The following is a 24,919-nucleotide window of genomic DNA, read 5'->3' on the forward strand; positions in this document are numbered from 1 at the left end:
CCTGGTGATTAGCCATCGCCTCGATCTCAATCGTAATTATGCTTGACGAACTGGAAAAACGGAATCAATTTTGGCAGAAGCTTAGGTGATCGCGCGATTTTTACCAAAACGGTGCGCTTGACAGGCTAGTATAAAACAATGTCAATGTCTTTGGACCGAATACCTCTCCCCCAATTCCTCATAGTCACTGATGAGCGACCACGACACCCTACACAACGAATCTCCCTCTGCTCCCAAACTTGCAGCCACATCCAATATGACCAGTCATTCGCAATCACATCCCAGTATCCCTCCTTTCTCTGCATCATTTACGGACAGCAACCTAAAAGTTGCACGGAGTATCTACTTCAAGACACTTATCGGCGGGACAGTAGCTCTTACGGTCGCAATGTTCGCAATATTCTCAATATACTGGGGTGCGCTATGGAAATCGCCGGAGCATCCCTTGCAGGGTTGGATCGTGGTAAGCACCTGGTGGCTCATTGGTACCACATGTTAACCGTTCAAGCCAGGATTTCGACCAATCTACCATTGGAAACGCGGTTGTTCAAGCTTTGGAAGCATCTTCTGCGTCAGGAAAGATTACTTGGAGCCAAGTTCCGTCGTCAAACTTCGCAGGTCCCAGCGAGGTCGGAAATGACGTAGTGGAACAAAAAACATGGATTGCTGTTGTTGGTATGTACAAATCTTTCATCACAGAATTATATATCTCACTGATTTCGACGGGTAGTCAACGCAAATGCTACCTCAAATCTTCAATCTGCCGTGGCTTCTTTCGATTCCTCTTACAATGGATCGTCTGCTATCACTGTGTACGGGAACCAAGCCCGTAGCGAAAATGGATAGTACGTAGGTTTCTATCTCTGCATTATACATATGTTCAACATGATCTTTAGCAATGCCGTCTTATTACCCACCGTACAAGCGGTCCTCTTATCTGCATCCCAGAAATTCGCTCAAAGCTATGCCACCAACCTAGCTTCTTCAAGTTCATCCTCCAATTTGACGAATTTGCTTGCGCGTGCGCCGCAGATTATCACGCAGCCCATCAGCTTCGTTGTTAACGATCTCAAACCTTTCGATATCCCTGTGTAAGAATTCTCTCCAAGGATTGGAATTCACACTGATAAGTCCATTGCAGCGCTACTGCTATGACCTATGTCGGGTTGATTTATACTCTCATCTTATCTTTCTTCATTGTCGTACGTTTTCGTTTTTCAACACGATTGACTCTGCTTGCTCAGGTTGCTTTCTCAGAATATCAGTCTTTCCGCACGGTTGATGTCTGGATTGGAAACGCATCTGACGACAGCTTCTATCATCCGCCTTCGCTTATTGTCCTCTTTTGTTACATATTTATTTCTCTCACTATTTTACTCACTGCTCAGTCGAGCGTTCCAGGTCGATTTTTCACGCAAGTAAGTTTTCTCCTTGATGGTCTTGTAGATTCCCTTGCTGAATACTACCGAAGGTTCGGCGCAGCAGGGTTCGTTCTATTTTGGATGCTGAACTGGGCGGGCATGCTTTCCGTTGGATTAGCCCTGGAAGCAATGCTCACCTTAATGACAATGAAAGGTGTACCATTTTTTATGATCCTACTCATCATCAGTGCGTTGATTCCTTTGTCTTTTCTCTTCGTGGTTATCGGGGCTGACGCATTTCTCCATCACAGGCAATGTGTCTGTGTGCTTCTTACCTATCGATGTATTACCTGGTATATATCGATACGGCTACGCCTTCCCGTTTTATAACATCTCCTGCGCTGTGCGAACCATTCTCTTCGGCACCAAAAACAATCGTCAGTGATTCGCCCTCGAATGTTCTTGATCTATTTCAGATATTAACCTATGCGCTACTAGTTGGACTCAATTTTGGGGTCTTGATTGCCTGGACCGCGATATCTTGTATCACTCTGCCTTTCTTCCAGTGGTTCATGCGAAGGAAACACATCTCTGAGCTGAATGGGACTATGGAGCCTGACGAGAAAGTTGCAGATTAAAATCTTTGGCTGGTACTCGAGGAGCGAAGATCTTAAGAGCAATAATTAATGACACAACAGCACTGTTGCGATTATCTACTTTACATCAGTTTACTAAAACTTACTATGATTTATTTCAGATTGTTCTATACAAATCTGATAGTGCTTGTACGTAGTGTTTCTCGTGCATACAGCAGTGCACACTGCATCCAATTGAACCCCGCCGAAACACAGCTCAAGAAAGCATCACGACCATTGATCATACACAGATATGACTCTCATAAGTCTTTCTCTGGTCTTCGTCTATGGACAATGGCTTCCGGGCATCTACGATTCACAACCTGGATTCAGCTGGATTCCGAGGCTTCCGACACTGAAAACTTGGTTGCCCTTTTGTTAGCTTTTGTTCCTACCACCCATCTTGTAAGTATTGTTCCCAAGTTGAAGATGACACAGACTGTTGATTCTATGACTACTGACTGTGTAATTCAGTTAATAGAATGGTTATGGGCCGGGAAAATCCTCCGAGGTTCTGCGAGGAAAAGAGTACGAGTATTGATATATTGAGCTGCACGTGCTGTCATCATGATTCATTTGGAAATTGATCAACACTCGGTTATCCTCATCAACCTCGAGCTCGATGTATGTTCTTCCAGTGTTGGAGTATCACTGCGGTTTGCTAAGGCCCGATATCAAAGAAGCACGATCCTTTTGTGCGTTTTGTTTGCTGAGACCCCGCTCTATCTTCCTTACAACTACTAAGACCTTGGGGAAGCTGACACGGAGTCGGAATATCTTAAAAAATTTTCGCCTTCGCGATGTGGCGCGTTTCACGGCTGGAGGAATTCGTGCTGAGGATCCCTTACCATCTGCCCTGCTCGCTTAATTGTGGCCATCGCTCAACACCGCTTTACAATGCGCCGACTAAAATTGCACTGTCCCAGATCTATGACCCTTGCTTATTCTCGATCCATACTCGATTTCCCTTGTTCCCAGATAGGGAGCAGTCCCTTCTCCAGTATTCTACGTTTTCCGAGGTGCCCGACCTCTACGCGTTCAACATCAGCCCAACGAAATTTAAGCCTGTATTCCTCCTTTTTTCAATTATGGTATTCAATTTCAAGAATCTCAACCAGTAAACAAATGTGTTTTATCGGATCCCAAAGCTCATTCCTCTTTCTATAAATTCTGGCGGAGCAATCCCGACTTGACCAATATTCAACCATCCATCTATTCACCCTATTGTCTAGTACTCGAACCACTTCACTCAAGGATGTCTACCAACCCTTTCTTCTCTGCATGGGCTTACGGCGGTGACGCACGCTCGTCTCTCTATGGCGCGCTTCCTGCCCCTGACTCCACCACATCCGACTTCCAAATGCTATATTTCACATCAATGAACCCCAACATCCTGAGTTGTACTCTCACGAAAGCAGACGGCCAACCGCAATACTACATCACGACCGACTCATGGATACCAGGCTACACTAACTTTAGGACTGTCGGAGGACAAAGCGTCGTCCTCATTGAATGGAATAGCCGTGGTGCGGAGGTTGAGATTCGCGGAACCTTGAAGAAACAATACGCTTCCGATTTTCTTCAGCTCTCTCGCGATAGAAGGTACGCTCTTTATCATTAGTATCGATAATTCCCTGGGACTGACGGGGCTTCCTAGATTCAGGATCATGACTTTTGGTGGGGAGCAATATGCCTGGGTCGCTCGCGACAATACGATCTGCGTATGTAAAAGTTGATCTCAAAATTTGTTATGGACTTAGAATTCTTTTACAGATGTATAAAGTGAACAGCTCCTCTGCTGACTGTTTGGCGAGGCTATGCAAGGAACAAGGAATCATCAGGCTAGAGATGTCGCCAATTGCCATCCGGAATGGTCTTTTGTCCCCAACCGTGTTGGCGGCGGTTTTGCTCCAAGGCGGCCGTCGTATCGACTGACGTTTCTGTTTCTGTCGTCTCCTGCTGGACGCTCGCCACGCCTGCATACATATTGACATAGACAACATAGCGGACACCCGAGGACACTCTACTTGTATCTTGTTCCTAAACTTTGTATCCATAACCTCACGAAACTGGGGACTTTCACTGTCTGTGTATATTTACGATGTCTTCTTGTAGAACAGCCCTTGTGTATATATAACTTATGATAATGACTGAACTTGCACTTCGAACTTCATGGTTACGGGAACACATTATTGAAAACATGGTATCAGAGAAATGGTATATTCAGGATTCAAGCTATGTAATAACACTGGGCACTTGATGAAGCTGAACAGCATAAATGAGTACTAAGCTAGATAGTCACAATGGCGCAGAAACGCACCACGCTTGCAATTTTTATCCATTCTCCGATCGAAGACATATACTCGTCTTTCCCTGTGTCCACAGGAATATCCGGATGCCACAACAAGAATGACTTGAATTGTGAAGAGGCAAAAAGATCTAAGGCACTTTCAGAGGCTTCTTCCGCCTCATCTTCGGCATCAGTATCCATTACTTCGTCGTCGTCGGCAACTCGTGACCTTGTTGAACGACGCGTAGTTCTTCTCTGATTTTGTTGAACTGCTGCCACTTTCCCTTTTCCATTTGCGACACCTTTGCCCTTCCCAGTGTTCTTTGCCTCCCCCGCTTCATCGCCAGAACGAAAAAGAATTCCTGTATATCCTTCCGGAAGGTCAACTTCTAGTCCTTGTACTGTCCGGCCCCGGAATGTAGAAATGTAGCGGGGGTGGCCATCCGGAACGGGATTTGATGTAGAGGTCTCAGGAGATCTCATTCTTTGTTCTACGGACGAGATAGTATCAATGCCATTGTGTTCGTGTGGAGACTGAGCCACATCCAGTCCGGAGCCAGAGCTTCCTGCAGAAGCCTCAGCAGTTTCTGTACGAGAGGCGTCCTTGGAGAATTCTGGGCTTCCAACGTGTGTCTTCGCGTCCTCAACGCGAAAGTAAGTCGACACCGGTGCTGGCCCAGTATAGTCGATATGGAACGGCATAAGATAAGGTGTACATTGAGGGAGAGCTTTCGAGGTAGTCGGAGCTATCGATATACGAGAATATCTTTTCTGAGCTGGAACTTTAGACGAAGAAACCATGACAGTTCGAGATTAAACCGTCACTGTGACACTGTCACTCAACGCGTCGTGACAGTACGCGAACTTAGATCCAGAATTGAGTCAGCTGCTTCGACGTTGGTCAGAAAACACACGATGCATGCTCAAACATTCGTCGATTAGAATCAATTCAGCACCTCAGCAGAAATTCAACATTCATTACGAAAATCGTCCTTACGGATATATAGCACTTCAACGGATGTCCGGCGGAATCCCCATTCTGACTCAGAGTTGAGGTTCGTAGTCGCCGGGTCTACTTTTTTCAAAAAATTACTTGCCATGTCCCACACCATTCAACTTGCAGAATTACATGACAACAATGATTCTCCTCATTCACCTTCGCCAGTATCCAATGAAGTTCTCATGAACCATACCGATGAAATGCCTGAAGGTGGTTATGGATGGGTTGTAGTGGCTTCTTGCAGCATGATAATGTGTGCACATTTTTGAATCCCCAAATCTGCCTCTAATCACAGGACTCCTTTAGGTTCTTCGCTGTTGGAGGTTTCTATTCCTGGGGTGTGATACAAGCCCAGTTGGCTGCTGAAAGTATCGCCCCAAATTCAACGCTCGCCTTCATCGGATCACTAGGCGTCTCGTTCATTGCTTTCGGGGCTATATTTATGGGTCGTCTTATTCGCTGGATCGGTGCCAGAAATGCCGGTTTCTTATCATGCCTTCTCATGGGAGGAGGTCAAATTCTCAGTTCCGCATCCTCGAAGAACGTTGGCGGGCTTTTTGTGACGAATGGGATAATTGTTGGTCTCGGAACTAGCATGAGCTTCATGGTAGTGTCCTTGGATCACCTCGCATGCCGATATACTCACTACCTTTGAAGTTATGTTCCACCCTTCCTTCGCAATATTTTAGACAAAAACGAGGCCTTGCTAACGGCGCCGTATACGGAGCTGCAGGAAGTTAGTGAAATAACTCTGTCCACACGATTTCGACCCTGATCATTTACAGTTGGTGGTGCCATTTTGAGCGTTGCTCAGAGTGCGCTTATTCGTCGCGTTGGTGTTGCCTGGACTTTTCGTATCATAGGAGCTTCCGTAATAGCTCTTACTTTTCCTGCATGTTGTTTCTTAAAAGATCGTTTGAGGAGATCCACGGCCACAATTGAATGGTCAGTTTACTGTCATGAACAAATTTGAAGGCATAGTCTCAATTTTCCGTTTCATCTTCCAGGTCTCTTTTTCTGGATCCGCGCTTTGTTATGTTGGCGCTAGGATCTGCTATCGGGACATTCCCTTTACTGGTTCCACCGTTCTTCCTTCCCTTGTACACAAACTCTCTCGGCGAAGCAGCTTCAGTTGGGTCCGTTCTCCTAGCTGTATTCAATGTCTCATCTGCCTTGGGCCGGGTGAGCTTTGGGGCTCTGTGTGATGTTTGTGGTCCGATCACGAGTCTGTCTCTCGCTTTGATTCTTAGTGCTTTGAGTTTGTTGGCCATTTGGCCGGTCTCAAGCTCTTTGGTAAGAGTGATAGTAGTGGTGATTATTCAGCTGAAATGAACTGAATATCTCTAGGCTCCGTTAATCATTTTCGCTATCCTAAATGGCTTTGGCAACGGTGGTTTCTTTAGCACGATACCAAGCGTCGTAGCTCATATGTATGGTCCAATACGAGTGACGACTGTGTTTTCTATGGTCCTAACCGGATGGGCCGCTGGCTATCTCTTGGTAAGTGCTTACTGCCTGAATCGGAAGTTAGCGTCATTGACTCGACTCAAGGGTGCGCCCGTTGCTGGATGGCTACTTGATGCCTATGGGGGATCCGGCGCGGGGATTGTTGCTTATAGGCCTGCCATGTACTATGCTGGCTCATTATCAGTGGGGAGTACCGGGTTCATCCTCGGGGTTCGTGTCCTAACTACGAAGACAAATCTGTTTACCTTCGCCTAATGAAAACCCTGGTTCTTATGCTTTCAATCATGAGTTTGGACCACATGGTGCTCCCACATGAGTTTTCGGAAGGTCATGTGCATGGTACGCCTTCTTCGCTCTTAGTGTTGTACCCTCTCAAAACCCGGTGGTATGAATGTGGTCGCGGAGTCGCGGTACGGGACGCCTTAGAATCGGAAAAACTCAGTACGCAAGAATCATATGAAGCTCAACGTTCAACGCTAAACCTCGATCCAATCCTACCCATGTTCACAAGAGCAAACTTGTTCCTGATGGCGCTTGCGCTACAAGCTCAAGCTGTAAGAGTTCCCTTGTCTTCCAAAGAACCCTCGACCGAGTAAAAGTGTAGGGAACCATTATGTGGTTCAATAGCACAAACGGTACTTGAAATCAGTGCCTTATACTATCAATTTTCATGAATCCGCGTGTTTTGCTGAACAGTGATTCCTCTGGGGAACGGTCGATTGGGCGCACAGGTATTAGGCCAGATTCCCGAAGAGGTGATCATTCTGAACGAGGTACGTGTCCAAAATGTGTGATAGATAGCTCACTGATGATCAACACAGGATCGTATCTGGTCTGGATCACTTAACGACCCGAATAACAGGAATTGTTCGACAAACCTTTCTGCATTTCGGCAGTACGTTTGGTGCGTAACATATACTCAGTCTGAGAGTGCGTTGAGCTTGGTGTGTTTACCAATAATGGGGCTTTAGGCAAGATGATCTCTTTAATGCGCAGGCAACTGCAGATGCGGAATGCATGGCGACGCCTATCAGTCAACAAGTCTACCAAAGTGTGTTATGTCTTTTCGTGGTTCTCAGACTGAATATAACACATACTGACTCTTAGCGGCTGGTAATATGTCACTCGCAACGTCGCATTCTGGAGTAATCAGTGGTTATAACCACTCGTTAGATTTGGCCACTGCTGTATCTACTACAACCTACGTCTACGAGGGAGTCCAGTATACACGAACGGCATTTGCCAGTCACCCCGATAATGTCATCGTCATTCTTATGTCGGCCAATGCAACCCAGTCTGTCTCCTTCGATGCGTCTTTTGAGACGCCCATGAGTATACCGGTAAATATGGTTTGTCACAAGCGGCGTGTTTCACCTTAGAAATTCGCTCTACAGACATTCTCTGCGAGTGGAGGAAATTTGGCGATGACTGGTCAAGGAACATCCATGTATGGACTCCCGGGTTCCATCAATTTTATGGTCAAAGCGGAGTTCACCGTTTCTGGGACCATGGCTGAGGTCCACGCAACGTCAGATGTCAAACCAGCATTGTCTATATCGAATGCAGACGAAGCGCTCATTGTTATAGCCATCGACACGAATTATGTTCGATACGATGATTTGTCTGCAGATCCCAACGAGAAGGTTACTCAGACCCTAGCGAATGTTCAGGGGAAAACTTTCGATGCCATGCTGAAAGCTCACGTCGAAGATCACTCTGCGTTATTTGGAAGAGTGAACATATCATTGGGTATTAAGCTTTTTTGAGTCATGTTTACGTGACAATGTCATCTCATTATTTTGTCTTTTTCTTACATTCCTTCCCTTCCATGATAAATTTTCAATACGCATATCTTTAGGAGAACCTTCTTCCAACACATTTTTACCAACCAATATTCGCAAGAACCTAGAAGATGGCCCAGATGCGGATCAGGATATCTTCGCTTTGTACGCGCAATATGGAAGATATCTTGGCATCGCGTCGTCTCGAAACACAGAACCTTCGAATTTGCAAGGAATATGGAACCAGGTTCTCAGTCCAGATTGGGGAAGGTATGATTGTTTTTTGTTGAAGATAAGTCAGGAGCCCAGCTATTTTCGTAGCAAGCACACCGTCAACATCAACCAGCAGGTTTGTAATGCTTAGGTCTCCTTATCCGTTTTAAAGATGCTAAATTCCGCTTGCATAGATGAACAGCTGGTTCGCCGAACCTCTCAATGTAGCAGAAACTCTTGATCCACTATGGTCTATGATTTCCGAAGTCGCTGAACGGGGAAAAATTGACGCGTTGGAAACGTACAATATCAGCCGAGGTTGGGTATGTCATCATAATACTGGCATTTGGCGCGATTCTGCCCCTATCGATGCTGCCTTCTACGGCTTTTGGCCCTACGCGCCCGCTTGGCTTTTGCAGCACATGTACGAGCACTATGCATTCAATCCGGATCCTCAGTCGTCCTTTTTGAAGAATACGGCATATCCTTTGATGAAAGGTTTGTCGGAATTTTACATGGATTTCTTGGTTGAAGCACCGCTGGATGTGGAGCCTAACGGATACATTGTGCCTAATCCAAGTATGAGTCCTGAACATGGGATTGGGAATTATAACGATACGAACGTCTCGTTGACTTATGGTCAGTCAGTTTTTCTTACAGTTACTCGGCATTTAACTCATTTCCAACTCCTAAAATGGATAGGTTCTACGATCGATAATTCGTGGGTGTTGCTGATTAGCTTGTTGAATGTTCCTCCCATAGATAACCTTTTTTTTGCAGCCTTCTGCGAGATCTATTTAATCACACAGTCGAGTTTGCAACCATCCTCGGAGTCGACAGCGAATTCGCAGCAAATTTGTCCACATTGAAAGATCGACTGATACCTTTCCGAATTGGTTCCCTGGGTCAAATCCAGGAATGGGCGCGAGATTATGATTCAAATGGGTTTGTGCTTTATGCATATTGTGCGAAGTATCATTCAATGGCTTCTGAATAGTCCTTTTACCCACATCAGTCAGTTATATGGGCTCTTTCCGGGAGCGCAGATTGACCCCAGGTTCAATGAGACCCTTGCCCATGCTGCCAATGTATCGCTTCTTCTTCGAGGCGACTCAAGCTCGGGATGGCCTACTGCTTGGAGGGCAAACTTATTCGCGAGACTTCTACAAGGGGAAACAGCGTATTACTACATGACGCGTCTGATTTCTCGTTATTCGTACGATAACCTGTGGTCTATTAACAGTGTTTTCCAGATTGACGGAAACTTCGGTTCGTTTCCTTGGCTTTTACTTTCCCAGTATTCTGATTGTTAAATTGGTTACGCTCCAGGTGGAACCAACGCTGTGGCAGAGATGATTCTGCAAAGTCACAATGGGGAGATACATCTTTTACCAGCAATACCTCAATCTTGGACACATGGATCAGTGTCTGGGTTCCGGGCCAGAGGTGGATTCACGCTCGATATCGCCTGGTCCGCAGGATTTCTTTCTTGGGCCACCCTTACTAGCACTCTGGGCACGTTTGCGAGGGTGAGATATAATGGGACGGCGATTAACCTATCCATGCAGAGGAACGATTCTGTACATTTGGCTCTCTCGGATTTCCAGTGAAAATTGAGCAAATGAAGTAGTAACCTCTGGTTGTGAAGTACATAGTATATGCCTGGTATATGTGTCCGAAGTGCATCTCAGTTTCTGATTCAATTGACATTGTACAATGAACATTAGCGAAGCCGGTTGGCGGCTGCCCAGAATGGCATTGATCCGTCCCGAGATGAGAGGCACGTGTGTCAGTCACGTTTTGAATTACCAAACGGATCTCAACGGCGCGAATTTTAAACTCTTCGAACCCCACATCCTTCTTTGTGGTAGACTCGCTCCCAGTGTAAAAGGTTAACGCGTCAATCATGTTTGGGCTATTCAGACGTATATCGAACTCCGTTCTACCGCGTCCAGATAGGCCTTGGGATGATGATGGTGCGTGAACCACTTCTAGAATCTCTGATGATTTGCTGACTCGGATTTGCTGTCTCTTCGTTTCCTTTCCACTGATCTATTCTGGACTATCAAAATTTTCTTTGCGTATCTGTGATGCTCTTACATTGGATCTGAACAACAGCCACGTCGAATGCACCGAAAGTAGGCCGTAAGCGACGGCTGAGCTCAACTGAGCGGGATCTTGCTGAAGATAAGGAGGAACAATCTCGGTCGAAGAAGCATAGGGGTGACACGCCGCAGACCTCCCTAGAATCACCAACAGTCGCTACATCTGTCGAGGAGGAGACAGGAAACACATCTCAGGTCGACTTGGAAGGCGTCAAGGAGGTCACGGAAGGTGTGAAGGAAGTTGACCTCGAGGACAAACAGACAGCGGAACACAGTGATGAGGCGGAAGTGGCTACGACCAGCGACGATTCTAACGATGAGACCGTTGTTGCTCCAGAAACAGTGCCTCTGCCTGAAGAGGTTTCTGGAGAGCTTGACGATACTTCGTCGACTGCCTCCACGCCTCCAGCACACACTGTGGACGAAAATGCTGAAGATGCTTCTAAACAAGTGTCACTGTCATCGGAGACGCCAGTTGCAGAGATGAAACAAAGAACTAGAGTCGATCAGGACACTGTCGACGAGGCCACGTTACTACCAGCAGAGTCCGATGCAAAACATTCGACAACGGATGGATTAAAGGACGAGGCTTCCGCATGAGAACCTATGCAACCCATTTCAGACTTCAGTGCCCATCCTCCCTATTCACACTCACACCTTCACACCTTCCTTAACACCATGCCACGTTACCCACTGTACAACCTTTCTATATATCCTCATTTATGTCTACTTACTGATGGAGGTGTCGCTTTTTCTGCTTTTGTCTCATCCTCTCATATCTTATCACTGCTTTTGGTGTACTATCACATTTACATATAACCCACTCAGGTTTATATCGCTTCACTTGTAGAGCCTGACTTTTGCTATCTTTTTGACGTTTGTAACCTTCTGCCTCAATGTTTTGACCCTCTCCTCTGTTGCTTTCATCTTCCAATCTATCAACACCATTGTCACTGTAGCTGCCCAAGATTCTTAATATTATGAATCTATTTAGCACTCTTGTTGTTTTGCATTTATGCATTTATGACTCTTCACGGTATCATGATCTTGTATGCGCTTTGGTAATAATTATTTATGGGAGCAATCGGTGCAAGAATATCCCGATATGCTCCTAATTTAAACAATCTTATTCTTCGCTACAAACCACCATCACCAACCCATTTTCGCCTCAAAGTTTCCGCTCCATCCTCAACTTTTCTCTCTTCTCTCTCTACCAGACATTCTAGACGTCCAACGTTTCCTCTTGAAATGACCTCTATCGCCTCCGAAATACCAGCTCAACCCATGATCGACATGGAAAATCCGTTGTATTGTCCTGCAGAATCTGCTTCAAAATATCTCAAATCGATTACGACCGGCGGAGGGATCAGAAAGCTCAGGAAGAAGGAAAAATCGATGATATTCAAGGGGACGAAGGAGAAGAAGATCATCGTCTCTTCCTTTTCCAAGATGCTAGCTCAAGTCGCTATCGCAATGCAGAAAGAAAAGGAAAACCAGGGCTTCAAAGAAACATCGTCCTTGTCGCTGTCAAAGGTCTCTACAAGTGATTGCTACGACTATGGTACTCCTGCACGACGACCGGTTCGCAAAACGCGTAAGGACCGCGCTGCTCAATCTCTTCTCGAAGCCAAGCTTGTGACCCCAGTCTCTAGACGCGGTCATTCTCCAAATCTTCATTCCATCTCTATCTCGCTTCCCAAAATTCCGACGGATGACCTACTTTCTTCATCATCAGCATCTACCCTGTCCCTTCCCTTCACCGACGTTAGCAGTGAAACCTCCCTCAATGAAACTCCATCTCCTATCACACCTCCGCTACCGCCTGGCTTAGGTTACCAAATCAAATCCGAACCGACTGAGCAAGTTGAAGACAACATCAGGAAACCTCAATCTAATTTCAACGCCCATTTTCAGCAAGTCAAGATCGAGGCTCCCGTGCTGAAAAAGACGAAACGCAGCCTCGAAGAAGCATTTCCAGAGCTCTTGAAGAACCCGTTCACGTCTACCCGGTCATTCACATCTGATTTTACGAAAATAGGTGTGCATTCTCCGCGTAGTTTTTCCCCAAATTCTAACACCAACACCGACTCAGAATGCAATGAAAATTCAACATCAGATCGTTCGCTCGACCTCGAACCGGAAGACCTGAAAGGCATTGAACGTGGGAGAAAACTCAATTACAGGGTCGGCAATTCCCCAGACAAAGGTACTCGTGTGGATTTCAAAACCAAAGAAGATAACATGGATGCTGCGCAAATGAAACGTCGTTTGCAGGAGTTGGAAGGTTAGTTTGATGTCGACTTTCAAATGTTGATTCTATAAATCTCTTTTAAGAATCGGTCTACGGTCCTCGCATTGGCACGGAAACGCCTAGGGGATTCCAGATCCTTATACAGAGGTTAGACAGGATGATGCCAGGTATTAAACTAGGCAATAGGTTGGAGACGCTGGGGCAAATCGCAACTGCAGGAAATGGTAGCCACCTAAATAACGAGCACAGGATGACGCAAAAGGCGAAAGACGGGCCTCATCAAGCTGCAGCCGACCTCCTTGCCGCTGAAGGTATGTGCATGTGTGTGTGCAAATCGCCAGAAATTGACATCGATCAAGGGCTCCTGAATGAGCGTATCATCAACGTTTTTCGCACGTCCGAAGTAACCCGTCTCGATCTGGGACCATCTCTTTCAGAGGAAGGCGGTTTGAATATTGGTGGGAGAACTGTTTGGAATGGTAAGTACGATCTTTTTTTCGGCGCTGCTTTGCTAATACATATCTTACTTTAGTTTTCACTCGACCACACAGCTTCCTTTTTCTCTCTGAGCTTTCTTTTAATAATACCCCAGTTCTGGATATGGATCTCGTTAAACTGATTGGACTGCCGAAGCTTGCGGTACTTGGATTGAAGAACACTGGTGTTGGTGACGAAGGGTAACCATCTTGCCTTGTTTTCCGTCTCTGCTTAAATGTTCCATCGTTGCACAGAGTATTTCACCTTATCGCGCTGAAGCTCACTCTTACTCGCCTCGATTTGTCTGACAATCCTTGCGTCACGGACGACGCCGTGCCGGCTCTCAATTTGTGTATCAACTCCAAGTTAAATTTTCTAGGACTCGTTGGCACGAGTGTGGCAATGCCTGGGTTACGTCTTATGGCCAAACTCATTCAAAGGGAGGACAGAATCGTTGACGTAGAAATACCGGAGGCGTGCGAGTCGTACATCGATGGTCTGTCGCATCGAGCCAAAAGGCTAACCTCTAACTGACGTTCCTTCTAGACATTCCTAATATTTACCTTCTGTACCCCCAGCCGCCTTTGATTACATCGCCCGCCTTGTGTTCAAGGCTTTCTGCGGCGGCACTGCAGCGCAATCTCGAGGCGCACGCCGAAGTCGCGAACAAACGGCTGGCTACGGTTGGAGCCGAGGCCGCCCCAGTTAAAATTTTCACAGGTGAGACTAAGGAGGAAATGTGTGAACGATTACGGAATCTCCTTGTGAAGAGGGAGGTGGATTTGGTGGTCTGGGGAATGATATATGGTTATGGGGAAGCTGATGGGGGTGAATGGGCTGGGAAGGACGATACCAAAAAATACATTGAAGCCCAAGCTGCCGCCATAGAAGCGCATAAAGGACTCAGGTAACGTAAACTGTCATTCTAACTGTCTTTGTAGCGCTTTCGCCTTTCTTTAGTCGTTCCTTTGAATTCTGTCAATGTTTTCTTTCGTCTTTTTGCATTTTGTGTCGCTATGTTTTCATCATGTTGTTCGCGTTTTAGCACTGCTCATTTTTACTTACCCCTTGTTTCACCCGCTAATCATCGCGTACCTCGTCATTCAAATATCCATACTCCAGAATTCAGACATGCATCTCCGAATCCGTGTCTAATATTATCAATATCAAAAGGAGATCTATCAACTGGAAGAAGCCTACCTATCTCGAGTTCTCCTTACAAACAGTACAATTCAACCCCAGAATTCCGGAAAGTGCTTTGGGACCGAGTTGGCGATTTCGTTCAGCGAGAAACTACAAATATTATATTTTTTGCCAAGTTCTGAAAAGAATGTCAAGGCCCGTGGTTGACTCGGAAATCGTGACTGCGGCCTCCTTGAATCAGGTTGATCATTTGAAGCGGTGGTTCGATTGTCCGAGCTCAATTGAATCAGGTAGTGAGCGTTAGAGTAGTGGAGTTCATACTAAGTAAGTCCTACACCCCTCTAGAACCCTTTCGCAAATGAGTGCATGCTCGAACTTGCTTCTCGCGCTTCAACATATTATGACATTTGAGAACATCTTTCCCGATATGATCTATCATCGACTCAATGACAGGCGTTAGCCCACAAGAGTCTAATTTTAACATTCTTAGGCTTTCTCATTCCTCGAATCCTCGACCGAGAAAAGGAGTTCCGAATACAGAAATCTATATACCACAACAACTACCAGCACTTTATGTACCATCGTACGAGTTATGTATACGCAAATAATAGTATGTCTGTCTGCATCTTCGATATTAGGAAACCTCGCCGCGGGGAGTAATAATATACATATTCTGGTAGCCAAAGAAATCAATGCGTGTTAACAATGACAGGCTGTACCTCCTTTTTGGGCAATGCAATGTTGCTTGTATCAAAGAACACTATAACCGGCACAAGGGCAACTTTACACTACGAGTCCTGGTTGCGAGGATGCCAGATAGATCAACATATTCCTGATGTTGGTGGGGGCACGCGGACTACTAACGAGGCCTTCGATATTCCATTCTTCTACAACTGTACCGCCCCAAGCATGCAGACACCCGAGGATTATCTCTGGTTGCTTCGTCTAGTGAATACGGCATCCGCAACGGAGCAAAAATGAAGGAAATGGCCCCATTTGCAGAGTGCTTTTGATGATGTTAGACCGTAGTACCGTCAAGATTTGCGGATCTACTAGGATCGTTTCCATCTACTTACACAAGGAGTTTTATATACGACTTGTTCAATGTGAGTCTGTGGGTCCTCTGCGTGATGGTCGCGGTAGAGATCAGAAACTCTTGCTGACCCCTCCAGATGCACATACATATATTGCGTCTGTGTTTACCAGTTAGTTTGCTTTATTCTCTCTCCTTGTATTTGAAAATTAGGCTATGACTCCCCCTGCCGAATTTTCATCCCCAGCAGGAAGCCTTGTTAATCAAGTTCTCCCAAATGGCGCACCAGCATTAGAGCATGCTGAAATGCGGAAACGGACTTACCATGACCATGCCAATCTCGATACTGCTGGACTTGAAACCGTACATGGCGGCGCTGCGTCAAGACTGCCTAACTCGGAAGAGCACCGTATGATTTTTTTTTGTCGGCTTCTCCGCTTCTACTGATCTGCTTTTAGAACTTCCAATAAATCACTTGCTTGGCGAGGTGATTGTCATCTGCGTACTCTTCAGTTAGCGATCCCCTCGAGCTGATAACCTCTTTTCTTTAGTTCCCCGTTGGTAACTTCGGTGTCATATCTCATATGACTGCGAATCGCTCTGAATATTTATCGCGTCCCCAAGACGATTACGTCTCTGACCATTACGACACTGAAAATCCAATATTTAATCATAATGTGATTTGCTCTTCAGGACAATCTTCTAACCCCGAAAACAATCATCCTATCGCTTCAACAATAGGTGCTACCTATCGTGCGCCTGCTACAGACTTCTTTCAGGTCACTATGAATACCGGGACTCCCCATAATTCGAACATATATGGATATATGCACACTAGTGCTGTCCACGATTTAGTGAGTCACTCTTTCATCGACAAGATTTGGGATTGATTGTCCTTCAGCACTTCATCGACCCGTCGCAAGATCTCGAACGCATGCCGCATCACTTATCCCCTTCACAACTTATGTCGGGAGAGTATCCATATCCGGATCATGAACTGCGACTTCCTCCAGTCTCTCCACGACTTGATGCCAACGACTTTACACCCTCCTCCACTATTTATTCCGAACCTCCAATCGCCTCGGGTTTTTTTCTCCCTGATGCATACGCTCCCTCCTCGCTCACATCCAACGATGTCATTGGCGCTCAACCTCAGTGGGGAGCCCAGTCATTCGTCGGCGACAGCGGTGGAATGGGCCATGCTTCTGGCACACAGGATATTAGCGTCGGATATCCTCGTCTCCAGGATCGCCGGTCTATGAATTCTTTCTACCAGCGTAACACCCGATTAATGGCTAACCCGGCGCTGAATCCACCACCACCACGTAGGGAAACGCCAAAGAAGCAGACTCTGGCGTGCCATTTCTGCCGCGAACGCAAGATAGCTTGCAGTAAACCCGACCCAGGAAGTCCAACCATGAGTTGCAAGTAAGTGAGGTTGTCATCTACCACTGTGTCGCCAAAGATTTTTTCTGACTCGTGTCCCCTCCTTCTCAGCCAGTGTTCTAGGCGGAATTTACCATGCACGTATCCGACCGAGTCTCGTAGAGGACAGCATAAAAGAAACCCCCAGAGGATGCGCGACCTAAAGCTCTTGTTGTAACGGATTCATAACATGATAACACGGACAACCCATAAAACAAAAGGAAAATACCCTCCCAGCTTCTGTATATATTACGTTTGCATAATCTTGTATCGTCTAACCTGCTCTTCGAACTTCGTATGTATCGCGGGTGTATCGCTTACCACGTTTCTACCTTGACTATCCCTACTTCCTTGTGTATATACTATAGATCGTCTCAATTTTAGCTCTTCATTTCTGGGATCCCCATTCTTGCCAAGCTTGCGACTATGTACCGTGACTCGTGAATCAGAAATTTGACTCTTCAGGCCTTCAGGATGTTAAATGAAGTTGTCCGGGTAAGTACTGCGACGCGGCACCGGCAACGTATAGTTGTGACTAGCGAAGATTCAATATTCAATCATGAGTTGCAACATATCGTGCAACGCGAATGTTTCTGACCAATTGTCAACCATTGACTCAAACCCTACTCATTTCGACTCTACCGAGTCATAATTGCGAAGTTATAAACCGAGATTAACAAGACAGCCGCCCACTTTTCCATAATAACTGATAGCAAAACACAATGACCAGGTCACAGATTAAATTTAATCATCGGGTCGCAAAGAAGGTGGGCTCCAAGTTTCTTGTCTACATGGATGATCAGGATTTATGATTCGGATGACTACCTGGTATTAGTTGAAAAGGACCTGTATAGAAGCTGGCATGTCCCGCAGCGATGCTGCCAAAATCAGCCTTTCGTGCTTACCAGTACCAAGGGTGTCCGGGACGACACGCAGAAATCCTGGTCGGATGGATGGCATGCAGTGGAAATCAGATTCATTTCTCTGTCCAGAGCGTGTTGATGGGTTCGAGTCATTCTGCGGCGGGCCCGAGGCCTACGACATGAACGAAGAGGAATGTTGTATGAACGACGACAGACGCAGCAACCCGACAAGCGAAAGGATGCACACCATATCCCTTCTCGATATTGCCAGACCGGCAAAGTCCAAAGGTGATTATTTGCAGTTCTCTTCTATACGTGAGTCCAGATGCTAAAATGAAAATTGTACATTGCTGCAACTTAGGAATCGCAAAAGAGTATGAGGTTGTGAAAGGTGTGCGCCAGGTCATATTTTTGGATGATGAGGAGGTTTGTCTAGAAGAGCAATGGGAAGAGTGGGAAGAGATTTACGAGCCGAGCGATACTGAAAAACCAACGTACGCTGATGTTTTGAAGAACAAATGACGATAGAAAACCGTAGAAAGCTCTGCCACAGGCCCACAGATAAATACTGTAGCTATAACACTCAAATAACACTTGCTACATTTGGGAGTGTGCGGGAAATTGAATTTGGGAGAACATGATTGGCGCGCTAAAGCCACCTCGCCAATAAACGGGCGCTAATTCTGGTCAGGCTCTCGGCTCAATGACGTCGAACGCGAGTCGACAGAGATTCGGCTTTTTTTCCTCGCTAATACTTTTATCTCCAATACTTATTGGTGCACCGCTGTACTCGTATAAAGAGCATACTTGTGAGTAGAAATTCAAAAGGCACACTACTAGATATATTGTCATGAAATTTGAACTTTAGACTTACCGGAGCCTTTACATGAACAGTCAGTATTTTCGGGTTTCTGCATCTATGTTCGCTGACCCACTGCCTCCAGATATGATCCTGTAACCAACTCCCCTCAAATATCTGAATCCCGCATCTTAGAAGTCTCCCGAATTCTGTCAGAAGACATTGGCTTTCGAACTCCTGGAACTCGCGAACATGCTCTTGGAGAGGACTGGTTATGGGACCAAGTAACAAAAATAAAGAATGACTGCGACGACATGGTCAAAAGGAGCTCGCGTCGACATCTTGAATGTGAAATTTGGCATCAGAAAGGCTCTGGGTCGCATCGTTTCGATATGATGGGTGCAAGGTTGTACAAAACTTATGTCAACTTGGGAAATATTATCGTTCGGCTGTCAAATGGGACAGAGGCAAGCAAGGAGCATTCCGTGCTTGTAAATGCCCATTTGGACTCAACGTTGCCTACACCTGGAGCGGCTGACGACGCAATTTGTGTTGGAATCATGCTGGAGGCAATTAGAGTCTTGATAGAAAGCAAGGACTGGGAGCCGAGGCATGCAGTAATCTTCTGTGAGTAGGGGACTAGCTTGGATATCGAGTCGAAGAAGCTGACTACTCTTGCCAGTATTCAATAACGCAGAAGAGTCGTTACAAGACGGAAGTCATTTATTTTCAACACAACATGAGGTTGCACATACGTACGCGTATAATTCCATTCATTTCGTTCCGTTCTTTGATTTCTGCACAGAGTGCGCGCGGTAATCAACTTAGAAGGTGTGCCGTCCTCCCGCTCCATCTCTCGCAAATCTCATCATCTTTATCTAGCTGCTGGAACGACGGGACGCGATCTTCTTTTCCAAGCCACGTCAAAAGAAATGATCGAGGCTTACTCGCACGTTCCAAGGCCTTTCGGCACAGTCGTTGCCAATGATGTATTCAGCTCAGGTATCATCCTCTCAGATACGGATTTTCGACAGTTCCAGCAGTATCTCGGTGTCACTGGGCTGGATGTGAGCTCAGTTTGTTTATTCGAGAGGTTTTATGGACTTGCGATTGCAGATGGCGATAGTTGGAAACAGTTATCTGTATCATATGCGCAAGGATGTAGTGGAAAATATTCAGCCTGGTGTAGCTCAGGTCAGTTGGCTAATTCTCAATCTCCCCCCCTTGATTGTATCTCCTGCTAGAATTTTGCCGAAAATACACTTGCCCTCCTGCTCCACCTATCATCGCCTCCGATCAATTCTCCCTCAATTTCAAGTTTGACTGGAGGCTTTACTAAACCATCTACGGTGTACTTTGCTTTGTTTGGGAAGTTTTGGATGTATAGCTTTTCGACGGCAAGAATAATCTATGCGATATTGCTAGTGGACGCGATAATTTTGGTTACTGCAACGGCAAGGTCACCGTCCCGGTTAGGCTCCCTTACTACCCTAGGCAAACCCATTCTTGCGGTCCTTTTTGCGTTTGTTGGTTCCCTACTAGGTACCAACGCCATTGCTCTTGTGATGAGATTCATACTTGGCAAACCTCTGAGTTGGTTTAGAAGTGAATATTCGGCGATGGTCCTTTATGGCCCCGCGGCAATATTGGGTACGATCGCTTTTGTACCTACCCCGAAGCAGTAGCTTTAACCTATTCTACCTTTAGGCGCCCTCATTTCTCAATACCCTTTCACCGCAGTAACGGAATTGCAAGCATACCACGCCACTCTCCTCATTCAATCCTTCCTCGCAGTCCTCATCCAATTACTTGGTATTGGGTCTGCTGCTCTCTTTTTTCTTAACGCTACGAGTATTTGGGTCGGATTGGCAGTTACTGCGCTTTTGGGTCTTGTTAGTGTTCGTACCGAGCGAGTGTCGCTTGTGACATACGCAATATCCTCCTTCATACCCCTTTTCATCGGCACCTCCAGCGCCTACCTCACGCTCGAGGTTTTCGTACCACTCACAGGCCGTATTGGCGCCGATGCACCAGCAGATAACCTAATTGCTACTATCGTATCCATTGTTGGGGCGCTTGGATGTCCGCTTTTCGTCCCTTTTGTTTGGAGGTTCCAAAATTCGAACACTAGGGTGTTGAATAGAATGATTCTGGCCATGGTTTTGGTGACAGCTATTCCAATTGCAGTGTTCAGTGTTAGAGAACCTTTTGATTCTATGCATCAAAAGCGGGTGTATGTGATGAGGACTGAGAATGTCAGTAGATCCCTCCTCTGTTGTACATTATCTTGAATTATTTCCAGATAACCACTGGAGAACATCACCTTCACCTATCAACTTCAGATGGCGCGCCTAATTTCGAACATCTGGTGTATGAGGTTGCGAAGGAATTCAGTGCTCCTGCCATACCTGAACCTTCGATATCTGATAATGCTTCGACCGTGGTGGCAGGAATACCAGTTCCGGAACCTATTCGTATGGATTGGTACAATTCAGACTGGGATCCTATGTTCCCGTTTTCATTGGTAATTATTCTGTCGTTCAATTCTTCTTGTCTTTTCTCTAAATTATCTTTGTGTTTCTAGTTTCTAACACCGTACAAAATCCCGCTGTCCGTCGATGTTAGCTATGTTTCTCCGTGGTCTTTAAAGTCAGGCCAAAACCGTGGATCTGGATTCACAATTTCCGCGCTCGACGACGTCGTTGACGTCGAGGCGGGTACAAGGAGCTTGAAGCTGGTTATATGGCATCCGGGATTGATATGGACTGGTGAGCTACTTTTGTTTTCCTACCATGCATTTGCCTGATTTTACGCCTTATTATCTGTAAAGTTATCGCATTTGACGCGCATGTACTCGAGTGGAACTTGGATGATGAACCACCGAATGAATACACACGGCACCATGTCAAGGAGGCTTCGTATTATGGATCCGATACGTGGTCTATCGATCTTGTCATCAAAATCCCTTCGCCACCCACTTCTAATTCTAAAGCAACCAACTCCGACTCACACGTTGGAGCCGGAGAGATTCTGGTCAACTTCATTGGGCTTGAAGAGGAGGGGATGTGGCCTGGTAAGAAAGGTATCCTTGAAGGGAAGAGTGTGAAGGAACCGGGTCTGGCGTTGAAGCTGTTTTCCACTCTAGATGCATGGATTGAGAAGGAGACCGGGGGTAAGGTTGATGCACTGCTGTTGGGGTGTGTGGCGGGTGTTCAGCGCGTGTGATCAACGTCTAATCAGTAGCATCTGCCTACAAGGAAGCAGAATATATTTCGCAATTAATTACATATGCTGTTTATCTACTGGCTGACAAGGAAGATTGCCCTTTTTGACGGTATCAGTGGTAGACCCAACAAGCAGCCTAGCTACGAAGAAGATACTCAGTCCATTCTCTTCCGTCGTCGTCGGATTTTTCGGCCTTGGCCACTACATAGTATGCATATGGTGCTTGCCAGTAAGGAACGAACAACAGGCAAAATGCATACGTTTCGAACACATTCGGACTCTACCGACAATGTCATGATAATTCTAGATTCCCCTCATGACTTTCGGAAGCGGACATAACCCAATAATGCCGAACATCTTCCTTCTAGTTCCTTCAACCAGTACCACTTTCTACCACTACGCCGAACTAGGAATTGAGACTCGGCCCTCCCGAGGCCAAGACAGTACAACTCCTGTCCTTATCTTCCAACAATCGCAGATAGCTTTGTGCCAGTTGGTCTATTTTCGTTCAATCCGATGACTAGTGAACACGCAAGACTTGGGCGTTCGTACCGGAATTTATGCTGCAAATGAATGGAAATTATAATCATTGCTCTTATCAGATAACCCCCTCTGCTGTAAGAACATCATTTGTCCAGCAAAGACCCCATCGAAGGCCTGTCCTGGAACAGGTATAAAAGATTGGGGTTGAGTACTATGGCGGCGATAGAAGCACGGAGTTTTCGCCCATCCTTTTCCTTAGGTCCCTGCTGAACAGCAATTATCATGATTTACCCATTCATCATCGTTTGCTCGCTTCTTTTCGGTGTTACCGCGTCTCCTCTCGCTCCAACCCAAACACCTGGCCTATCTGTTCCCATTCGAAAATTCGTCAATGTAACGAGCGGGCATAATCTTGTCAATACAGGCCGCTCCCGAGCTCAGTCCTTCCGTGATCGTGCTGCGTCAAAGCGTGTTTCCTCCACGAAAAGACAGGAAGTGCCTGTCGTGAACGAGATCATCACATACATCGCAGAGATCACTGTGGGCACTGATAATCAGACCTGTAAGTAGTCCCCCTACCTCTTGCATGCACATGCCGATGATCCCTCAGTCCATTTGCTTGTTGATACCGGAAGTTCAAACACTTGGGTAAGTCTTTCAAAATTTCTTTCACGTTGAAGAATTTGACGTCCAATTTCGTTAGATCGGCGCCAACTCTAGCTATGCGTATGTCCCCTCATCCAGTAGCGTGTGGACAGACGACATTGTCATCGTCGACTATGGCTCCGGATATTTCTTTGGTACCCCGTCTATCATTCTTATGCAAGTTCTGATCTAATTTTACCCTGTATTATGATTTTCTAATTTAGGGTACGAATACTATGATACAGTAGCGCTCTCAAACGATCTGATCATTAAAAATCAGTCAATTGGAGTTGCTGATTTCCAACAAGGTTCTTCTTCATGTCTAGCCTGCCGTTCGTCGTTAACTATCCATCTAGGATTTACATCTATGGATGGGATTTTGGGGTAATTCGTCCTCTGAATTCACGTACTACACTATTTTCACTGACAAGTTCATAATTCATGCTTCTCAGTATTGGCCCTGTCGCCTTAACCGATGGTACCATCCTCGGTGACCTGGTATGTTCCTTTGAACTCATAGCCACACTGTTGATCATAAATTGCGCCTGTCGTGTTTTATTTAGGCCCCAGTGACCACAGTGCCGACAGTGAGCGACAACCTGTTCAGTGAAGGTGTCATCTCCACTGAAGTTGTTGGCATTGCCTTCGTCCCTACCACCGGTGCCGAGGACGAGCCAGAGGGAGAATTGATATTTGGTGGTAGGTCTTCTTAGTACTAAGGTGCTTCCGTTTTTGTTGATAATGACACCCAACTTGGGTATTTTTTTTGCAGACGTGGAAGGCAGCTCTAAGTACACTGGCCAAATAACTTATACGTGAGTCGTGCTAAAAAGGTGAACACTCAGACTTAAACCCTGACTGTATCTTGGTTAGACCGAAGGAGACGGATTACTGGGGAATCACACAGTCCATCTCATACAGTGGTATCGAGATCATGGCGAGCGCAGTCGGCGTTGTTGACACAGGAACGACTTTGAATTACATGCCTACCGACGCCTTCAATGCATATATTAACTCTACTGGTGGAATATTTGATGAGGCCACAGGACTCTACGAAATCACCGAGGAGCAATATGATGCACTCGATGACTTGGTTTTCACTATTGGCGGTGTAAGTTTTGTTGCTTGTGAAGACTGACTCGATCTTGGACTGATATTTCGATTGAAAGACTGATTTTCCACTGCCGGCAAATGCCCAAATTTGGCCCAGGACGTTGAACGCAAATATTGGAGGAGAGGGGGGCAAAATTTATCTTGCTGCAGTTGCTACTGGTATTTACGCTTCCAATTTTTTTTCCTCGTTGAAATGATGAGTGTCTGATAAATTGTACCTTTGTTTTTATTACAGATCCAGTTGAGGACCTCAATTTCATCAATGGTTACGTGTTCCTGGAGAGATATTTCTCGGTTTTCGATAACACCAACTCTAGAGTAGGGTTTGCCCCGACTGCCTATACGAATGCTACAACCAACTAGAACCAACTAGGTGGGAAAAAATCATCATTATGCTTGGGTCTGCATTAATACATAGATCTGTCTGTACTATGTATCAACGGTATATCCGCTACGCGGCGAGGGCTGATAAGTTTATTTTTCATTCACATACCGAATCGAAAGTTGTAGCTTAGCCATGAACTTCCATTAAAACGTTAAAATGTTTTCATCAACGTCGATCTGTTGCGAACCCACCCGCTCCGGTTTGCTCTTGTCTTCGCGATGTTAC

At 45.9% G+C, this 24,919-nt stretch overlaps 13 protein-coding genes across 13 annotated transcripts; 12 read left to right on the plus strand and 1 right to left on the minus strand.

The window, feature by feature from the left end:
• Positions 1-256: 256 nt before the first annotated feature.
• On the plus strand, positions 257-1,999 carry C8R40DRAFT_1037675 (uncharacterized protein; the record flags this gene model as incomplete). The annotated part of the gene is made up of 9 exons (XM_046223687.1): positions 257-463; positions 513-675; positions 731-845; positions 897-1,091; positions 1,142-1,202; positions 1,258-1,418; positions 1,472-1,608; positions 1,673-1,798; positions 1,860-1,999. 9 exons carry the CDS (start codon positions 257-259, stop codon positions 1,997-1,999), a joined length of 1,305 nt encoding a protein of 434 aa, XP_046089587.1.
• Positions 2,000-3,251: 1,252 nt separating this feature from the next.
• Positions 3,252-3,931, plus strand: C8R40DRAFT_1038007 (uncharacterized protein; the record flags this gene model as incomplete). The annotated part of the gene is made up of 3 exons (XM_046223721.1): positions 3,252-3,598; positions 3,654-3,717; positions 3,770-3,931. 3 exons carry the CDS (start codon positions 3,252-3,254, stop codon positions 3,929-3,931), a joined length of 573 nt encoding a protein of 190 aa, XP_046089588.1.
• A 221-nt stretch (positions 3,932-4,152) lies between these two features.
• Positions 4,153-5,117, minus strand: C8R40DRAFT_1089922 (ribonuclease H2, subunit C). The gene is made up of 2 exons (XM_046227450.1): positions 4,317-5,117; positions 4,153-4,261 (listed from the first exon to the last, which is right to left on the minus strand). The coding sequence occupies exons 1-2, from the start codon at positions 5,085-5,087 to the stop codon at positions 4,232-4,234; spliced, it is 801 nt and encodes a 266-aa protein (XP_046089589.1). The 5' UTR covers positions 5,088-5,117; the 3' UTR covers positions 4,153-4,231.
• Positions 5,118-5,486: 369 nt separating this feature from the next.
• Positions 5,487-7,008, plus strand: C8R40DRAFT_1038285 (major facilitator superfamily domain-containing protein; the record flags this gene model as incomplete). The annotated part of the gene is made up of 7 exons (XM_046223743.1): positions 5,487-5,539; positions 5,593-5,893; positions 5,944-6,022; positions 6,072-6,231; positions 6,294-6,579; positions 6,634-6,786; positions 6,838-7,008. The coding sequence occupies 7 exons, from the start codon at positions 5,487-5,489 to the stop codon at positions 7,006-7,008; spliced, it is 1,203 nt and encodes a 400-aa protein (XP_046089590.1).
• On the plus strand, positions 6,826-8,054 carry C8R40DRAFT_1218802 (uncharacterized protein). Its single transcript, XM_046233247.1, has 6 exons — positions 6,826-7,194; positions 7,265-7,307; positions 7,358-7,388; positions 7,450-7,526; positions 7,575-7,701; positions 7,760-8,054. The coding sequence occupies exons 1-6, from the start codon at positions 7,145-7,147 to the stop codon at positions 7,858-7,860; spliced, it is 429 nt and encodes a 142-aa protein (XP_046089591.1). The 5' UTR covers positions 6,826-7,144; the 3' UTR covers positions 7,861-8,054.
• A 144-nt stretch (positions 8,055-8,198) lies between these two features.
• On the plus strand, positions 8,199-9,136 carry C8R40DRAFT_989414 (uncharacterized protein; the record flags this gene model as incomplete). The annotated part of the gene is made up of 3 exons (XM_046236708.1): positions 8,199-8,396; positions 8,521-8,851; positions 8,976-9,136. Coding segments are annotated over 3 exons (690 nt in total), but the record flags the coding sequence as incomplete, so codon positions are not given.
• Positions 9,137-9,328: 192 nt separating this feature from the next.
• C8R40DRAFT_1159040 (Six-hairpin glycosidase-like protein) lies at positions 9,329-10,357 on the plus strand (the record flags this gene model as incomplete). The annotated part of the gene is made up of 4 exons (XM_046229825.1): positions 9,329-9,386; positions 9,557-9,692; positions 9,745-10,016; positions 10,077-10,357. The coding sequence occupies 4 exons, from the start codon at positions 9,329-9,331 to the stop codon at positions 10,355-10,357; spliced, it is 747 nt and encodes a 248-aa protein (XP_046089593.1).
• Positions 10,358-10,579: 222 nt separating this feature from the next.
• C8R40DRAFT_1235067 (uncharacterized protein) lies at positions 10,580-11,940 on the plus strand. The gene is made up of 2 exons (XM_046233377.1): positions 10,580-10,723; positions 10,866-11,940. Exons 1-2 carry the CDS (start codon positions 10,654-10,656, stop codon positions 11,450-11,452), a joined length of 657 nt encoding a protein of 218 aa, XP_046089594.1. The 5' UTR covers positions 10,580-10,653; the 3' UTR covers positions 11,453-11,940.
• Positions 11,941-11,951: 11 nt separating this feature from the next.
• C8R40DRAFT_1089933 (uncharacterized protein) lies at positions 11,952-14,716 on the plus strand. The gene is made up of 6 exons (XM_046227451.1): positions 11,952-12,890; positions 12,945-13,136; positions 13,187-13,582; positions 13,636-13,780; positions 13,835-14,076; positions 14,127-14,716. The coding sequence occupies exons 1-6, from the start codon at positions 12,101-12,103 to the stop codon at positions 14,489-14,491; spliced, it is 2,130 nt and encodes a 709-aa protein (XP_046089595.1). The 5' UTR covers positions 11,952-12,100; the 3' UTR covers positions 14,492-14,716.
• A 983-nt stretch (positions 14,717-15,699) lies between these two features.
• C8R40DRAFT_768969 (uncharacterized protein) lies at positions 15,700-17,631 on the plus strand. The gene is made up of 5 exons (XM_046236159.1): positions 15,700-16,165; positions 16,215-16,243; positions 16,308-16,610; positions 16,658-17,184; positions 17,254-17,631. The coding sequence occupies exons 1-5, from the start codon at positions 15,973-15,975 to the stop codon at positions 17,357-17,359; spliced, it is 1,158 nt and encodes a 385-aa protein (XP_046089596.1). The 5' UTR covers positions 15,700-15,972; the 3' UTR covers positions 17,360-17,631.
• Positions 17,632-17,862: 231 nt separating this feature from the next.
• C8R40DRAFT_1089956 (uncharacterized protein) lies at positions 17,863-18,677 on the plus strand. Its single transcript, XM_046227452.1, has 3 exons — positions 17,863-17,948; positions 18,017-18,332; positions 18,406-18,677. The coding sequence occupies exons 1-3, from the start codon at positions 17,904-17,906 to the stop codon at positions 18,564-18,566; spliced, it is 522 nt and encodes a 173-aa protein (XP_046089597.1). The 5' UTR covers positions 17,863-17,903; the 3' UTR covers positions 18,567-18,677.
• A 70-nt stretch (positions 18,678-18,747) lies between these two features.
• Positions 18,748-22,068, plus strand: C8R40DRAFT_1159041 (uncharacterized protein; the record flags this gene model as incomplete). Its single annotated transcript, XM_046229826.1, has 13 exons — positions 18,748-18,853; positions 18,913-18,937; positions 18,989-19,470; positions 19,526-19,598; positions 19,649-19,674; positions 19,726-19,910; positions 19,960-20,037; positions 20,088-20,493; positions 20,551-21,098; positions 21,146-21,236; positions 21,294-21,367; positions 21,428-21,611; positions 21,674-22,068. The coding sequence occupies 13 exons, from the start codon at positions 18,748-18,750 to the stop codon at positions 22,066-22,068; spliced, it is 2,673 nt and encodes an 890-aa protein (XP_046089598.1).
• Positions 22,069-22,740: 672 nt separating this feature from the next.
• On the plus strand, positions 22,741-24,759 carry C8R40DRAFT_769091 (acid protease). The gene is made up of 11 exons (XM_046236160.1): positions 22,741-23,113; positions 23,162-23,199; positions 23,255-23,351; positions 23,421-23,504; positions 23,553-23,580; positions 23,649-23,694; positions 23,760-23,895; positions 23,969-24,011; positions 24,070-24,307; positions 24,366-24,468; positions 24,545-24,759. The coding sequence occupies exons 1-11, from the start codon at positions 22,834-22,836 to the stop codon at positions 24,670-24,672; spliced, it is 1,221 nt and encodes a 406-aa protein (XP_046089599.1). The 5' UTR covers positions 22,741-22,833; the 3' UTR covers positions 24,673-24,759.
• The last annotated feature ends 160 nt before the right edge of the window (positions 24,760-24,919 follow it).

This window comes from Lentinula edodes, assembly GCF_021015755.1.
Source record: "Lentinula edodes strain Le(Bin) 0899 ss11 chromosome Unknown C8R40scaffold_6, whole genome shotgun sequence".
Classification (NCBI taxonomy): Eukaryota; Fungi; Basidiomycota; class Agaricomycetes; order Agaricales; family Omphalotaceae; genus Lentinula; species Lentinula edodes.

Coding starts and splice junctions, on each gene's coding strand:
- C8R40DRAFT_1089922 (XM_046227450.1), bottom strand. CDS start 5,087: ATGGTTTCTTCGTCTAAAGTTCCAGCTCAGAAAAGATATTCTCGTATA. Junction 4,262..4,316: donor GGATAAAAATTGCAAGCGTG/GTGCGTTTCTGC, acceptor TATGCTGTTCAG/CTTCATCAAGTGCCCAGTGT.
- C8R40DRAFT_1218802 (XM_046233247.1), top strand. CDS start 7,145: ATGTGGTCGCGGAGTCGCGGTACGGGACGCCTTAGAATCGGAAAAACT. Junction 7,195..7,264: donor CTTAGAATCGGAAAAACTCA/GTACGCAAGAAT, acceptor CATGTTCACAAG/AGCAAACTTGTTCCTGATGG. Junction 7,308..7,357: donor TTGCGCTACAAGCTCAAGCT/GTAAGAGTTCCC, acceptor GTAAAAGTGTAG/GGAACCATTATGTGGTTCAA.
- C8R40DRAFT_1235067 (XM_046233377.1), top strand. CDS start 10,654: ATGTTTGGGCTATTCAGACGTATATCGAACTCCGTTCTACCGCGTCCA. Junction 10,724..10,865: donor TAGGCCTTGGGATGATGATG/GTGCGTGAACCA, acceptor TCTGAACAACAG/CCACGTCGAATGCACCGAAA.
- C8R40DRAFT_1089933 (XM_046227451.1), top strand. CDS start 12,101: ATGACCTCTATCGCCTCCGAAATACCAGCTCAACCCATGATCGACATG. Junction 13,137..13,186: donor TCGTTTGCAGGAGTTGGAAG/GTTAGTTTGATG, acceptor ATCTCTTTTAAG/AATCGGTCTACGGTCCTCGC. Junction 13,583..13,635: donor TGGGAGAACTGTTTGGAATG/GTAAGTACGATC, acceptor ATCTTACTTTAG/TTTTCACTCGACCACACAGC.
- C8R40DRAFT_768969 (XM_046236159.1), top strand. CDS start 15,973: ATGACTCCCCCTGCCGAATTTTCATCCCCAGCAGGAAGCCTTGTTAAT. Junction 16,611..16,657: donor CTAGTGCTGTCCACGATTTA/GTGAGTCACTCT, acceptor ATTGTCCTTCAG/CACTTCATCGACCCGTCGCA. Junction 17,185..17,253: donor AGTCCAACCATGAGTTGCAA/GTAAGTGAGGTT, acceptor CCTCCTTCTCAG/CCAGTGTTCTAGGCGGAATT.
- C8R40DRAFT_1089956 (XM_046227452.1), top strand. CDS start 17,904: ATGACCAGGTCACAGATTAAATTTAATCATCGGGTCGCAAAGAAG. Junction 17,949..18,016: donor ATCATCGGGTCGCAAAGAAG/GTGGGCTCCAAG, acceptor ACCTGGTATTAG/TTGAAAAGGACCTGTATAGA. Junction 18,333..18,405: donor CAGACCGGCAAAGTCCAAAG/GTGATTATTTGC, acceptor GCTGCAACTTAG/GAATCGCAAAAGAGTATGAG.
- C8R40DRAFT_769091 (XM_046236160.1), top strand. CDS start 22,834: ATGATTTACCCATTCATCATCGTTTGCTCGCTTCTTTTCGGTGTTACC. Junction 23,352..23,420: donor TGGCTCCGGATATTTCTTTG/GTACCCCGTCTA, acceptor TTTCTAATTTAG/GGTACGAATACTATGATACA. Junction 24,308..24,365: donor TGGTTTTCACTATTGGCGGT/GTAAGTTTTGTT, acceptor TTCGATTGAAAG/ACTGATTTTCCACTGCCGGC.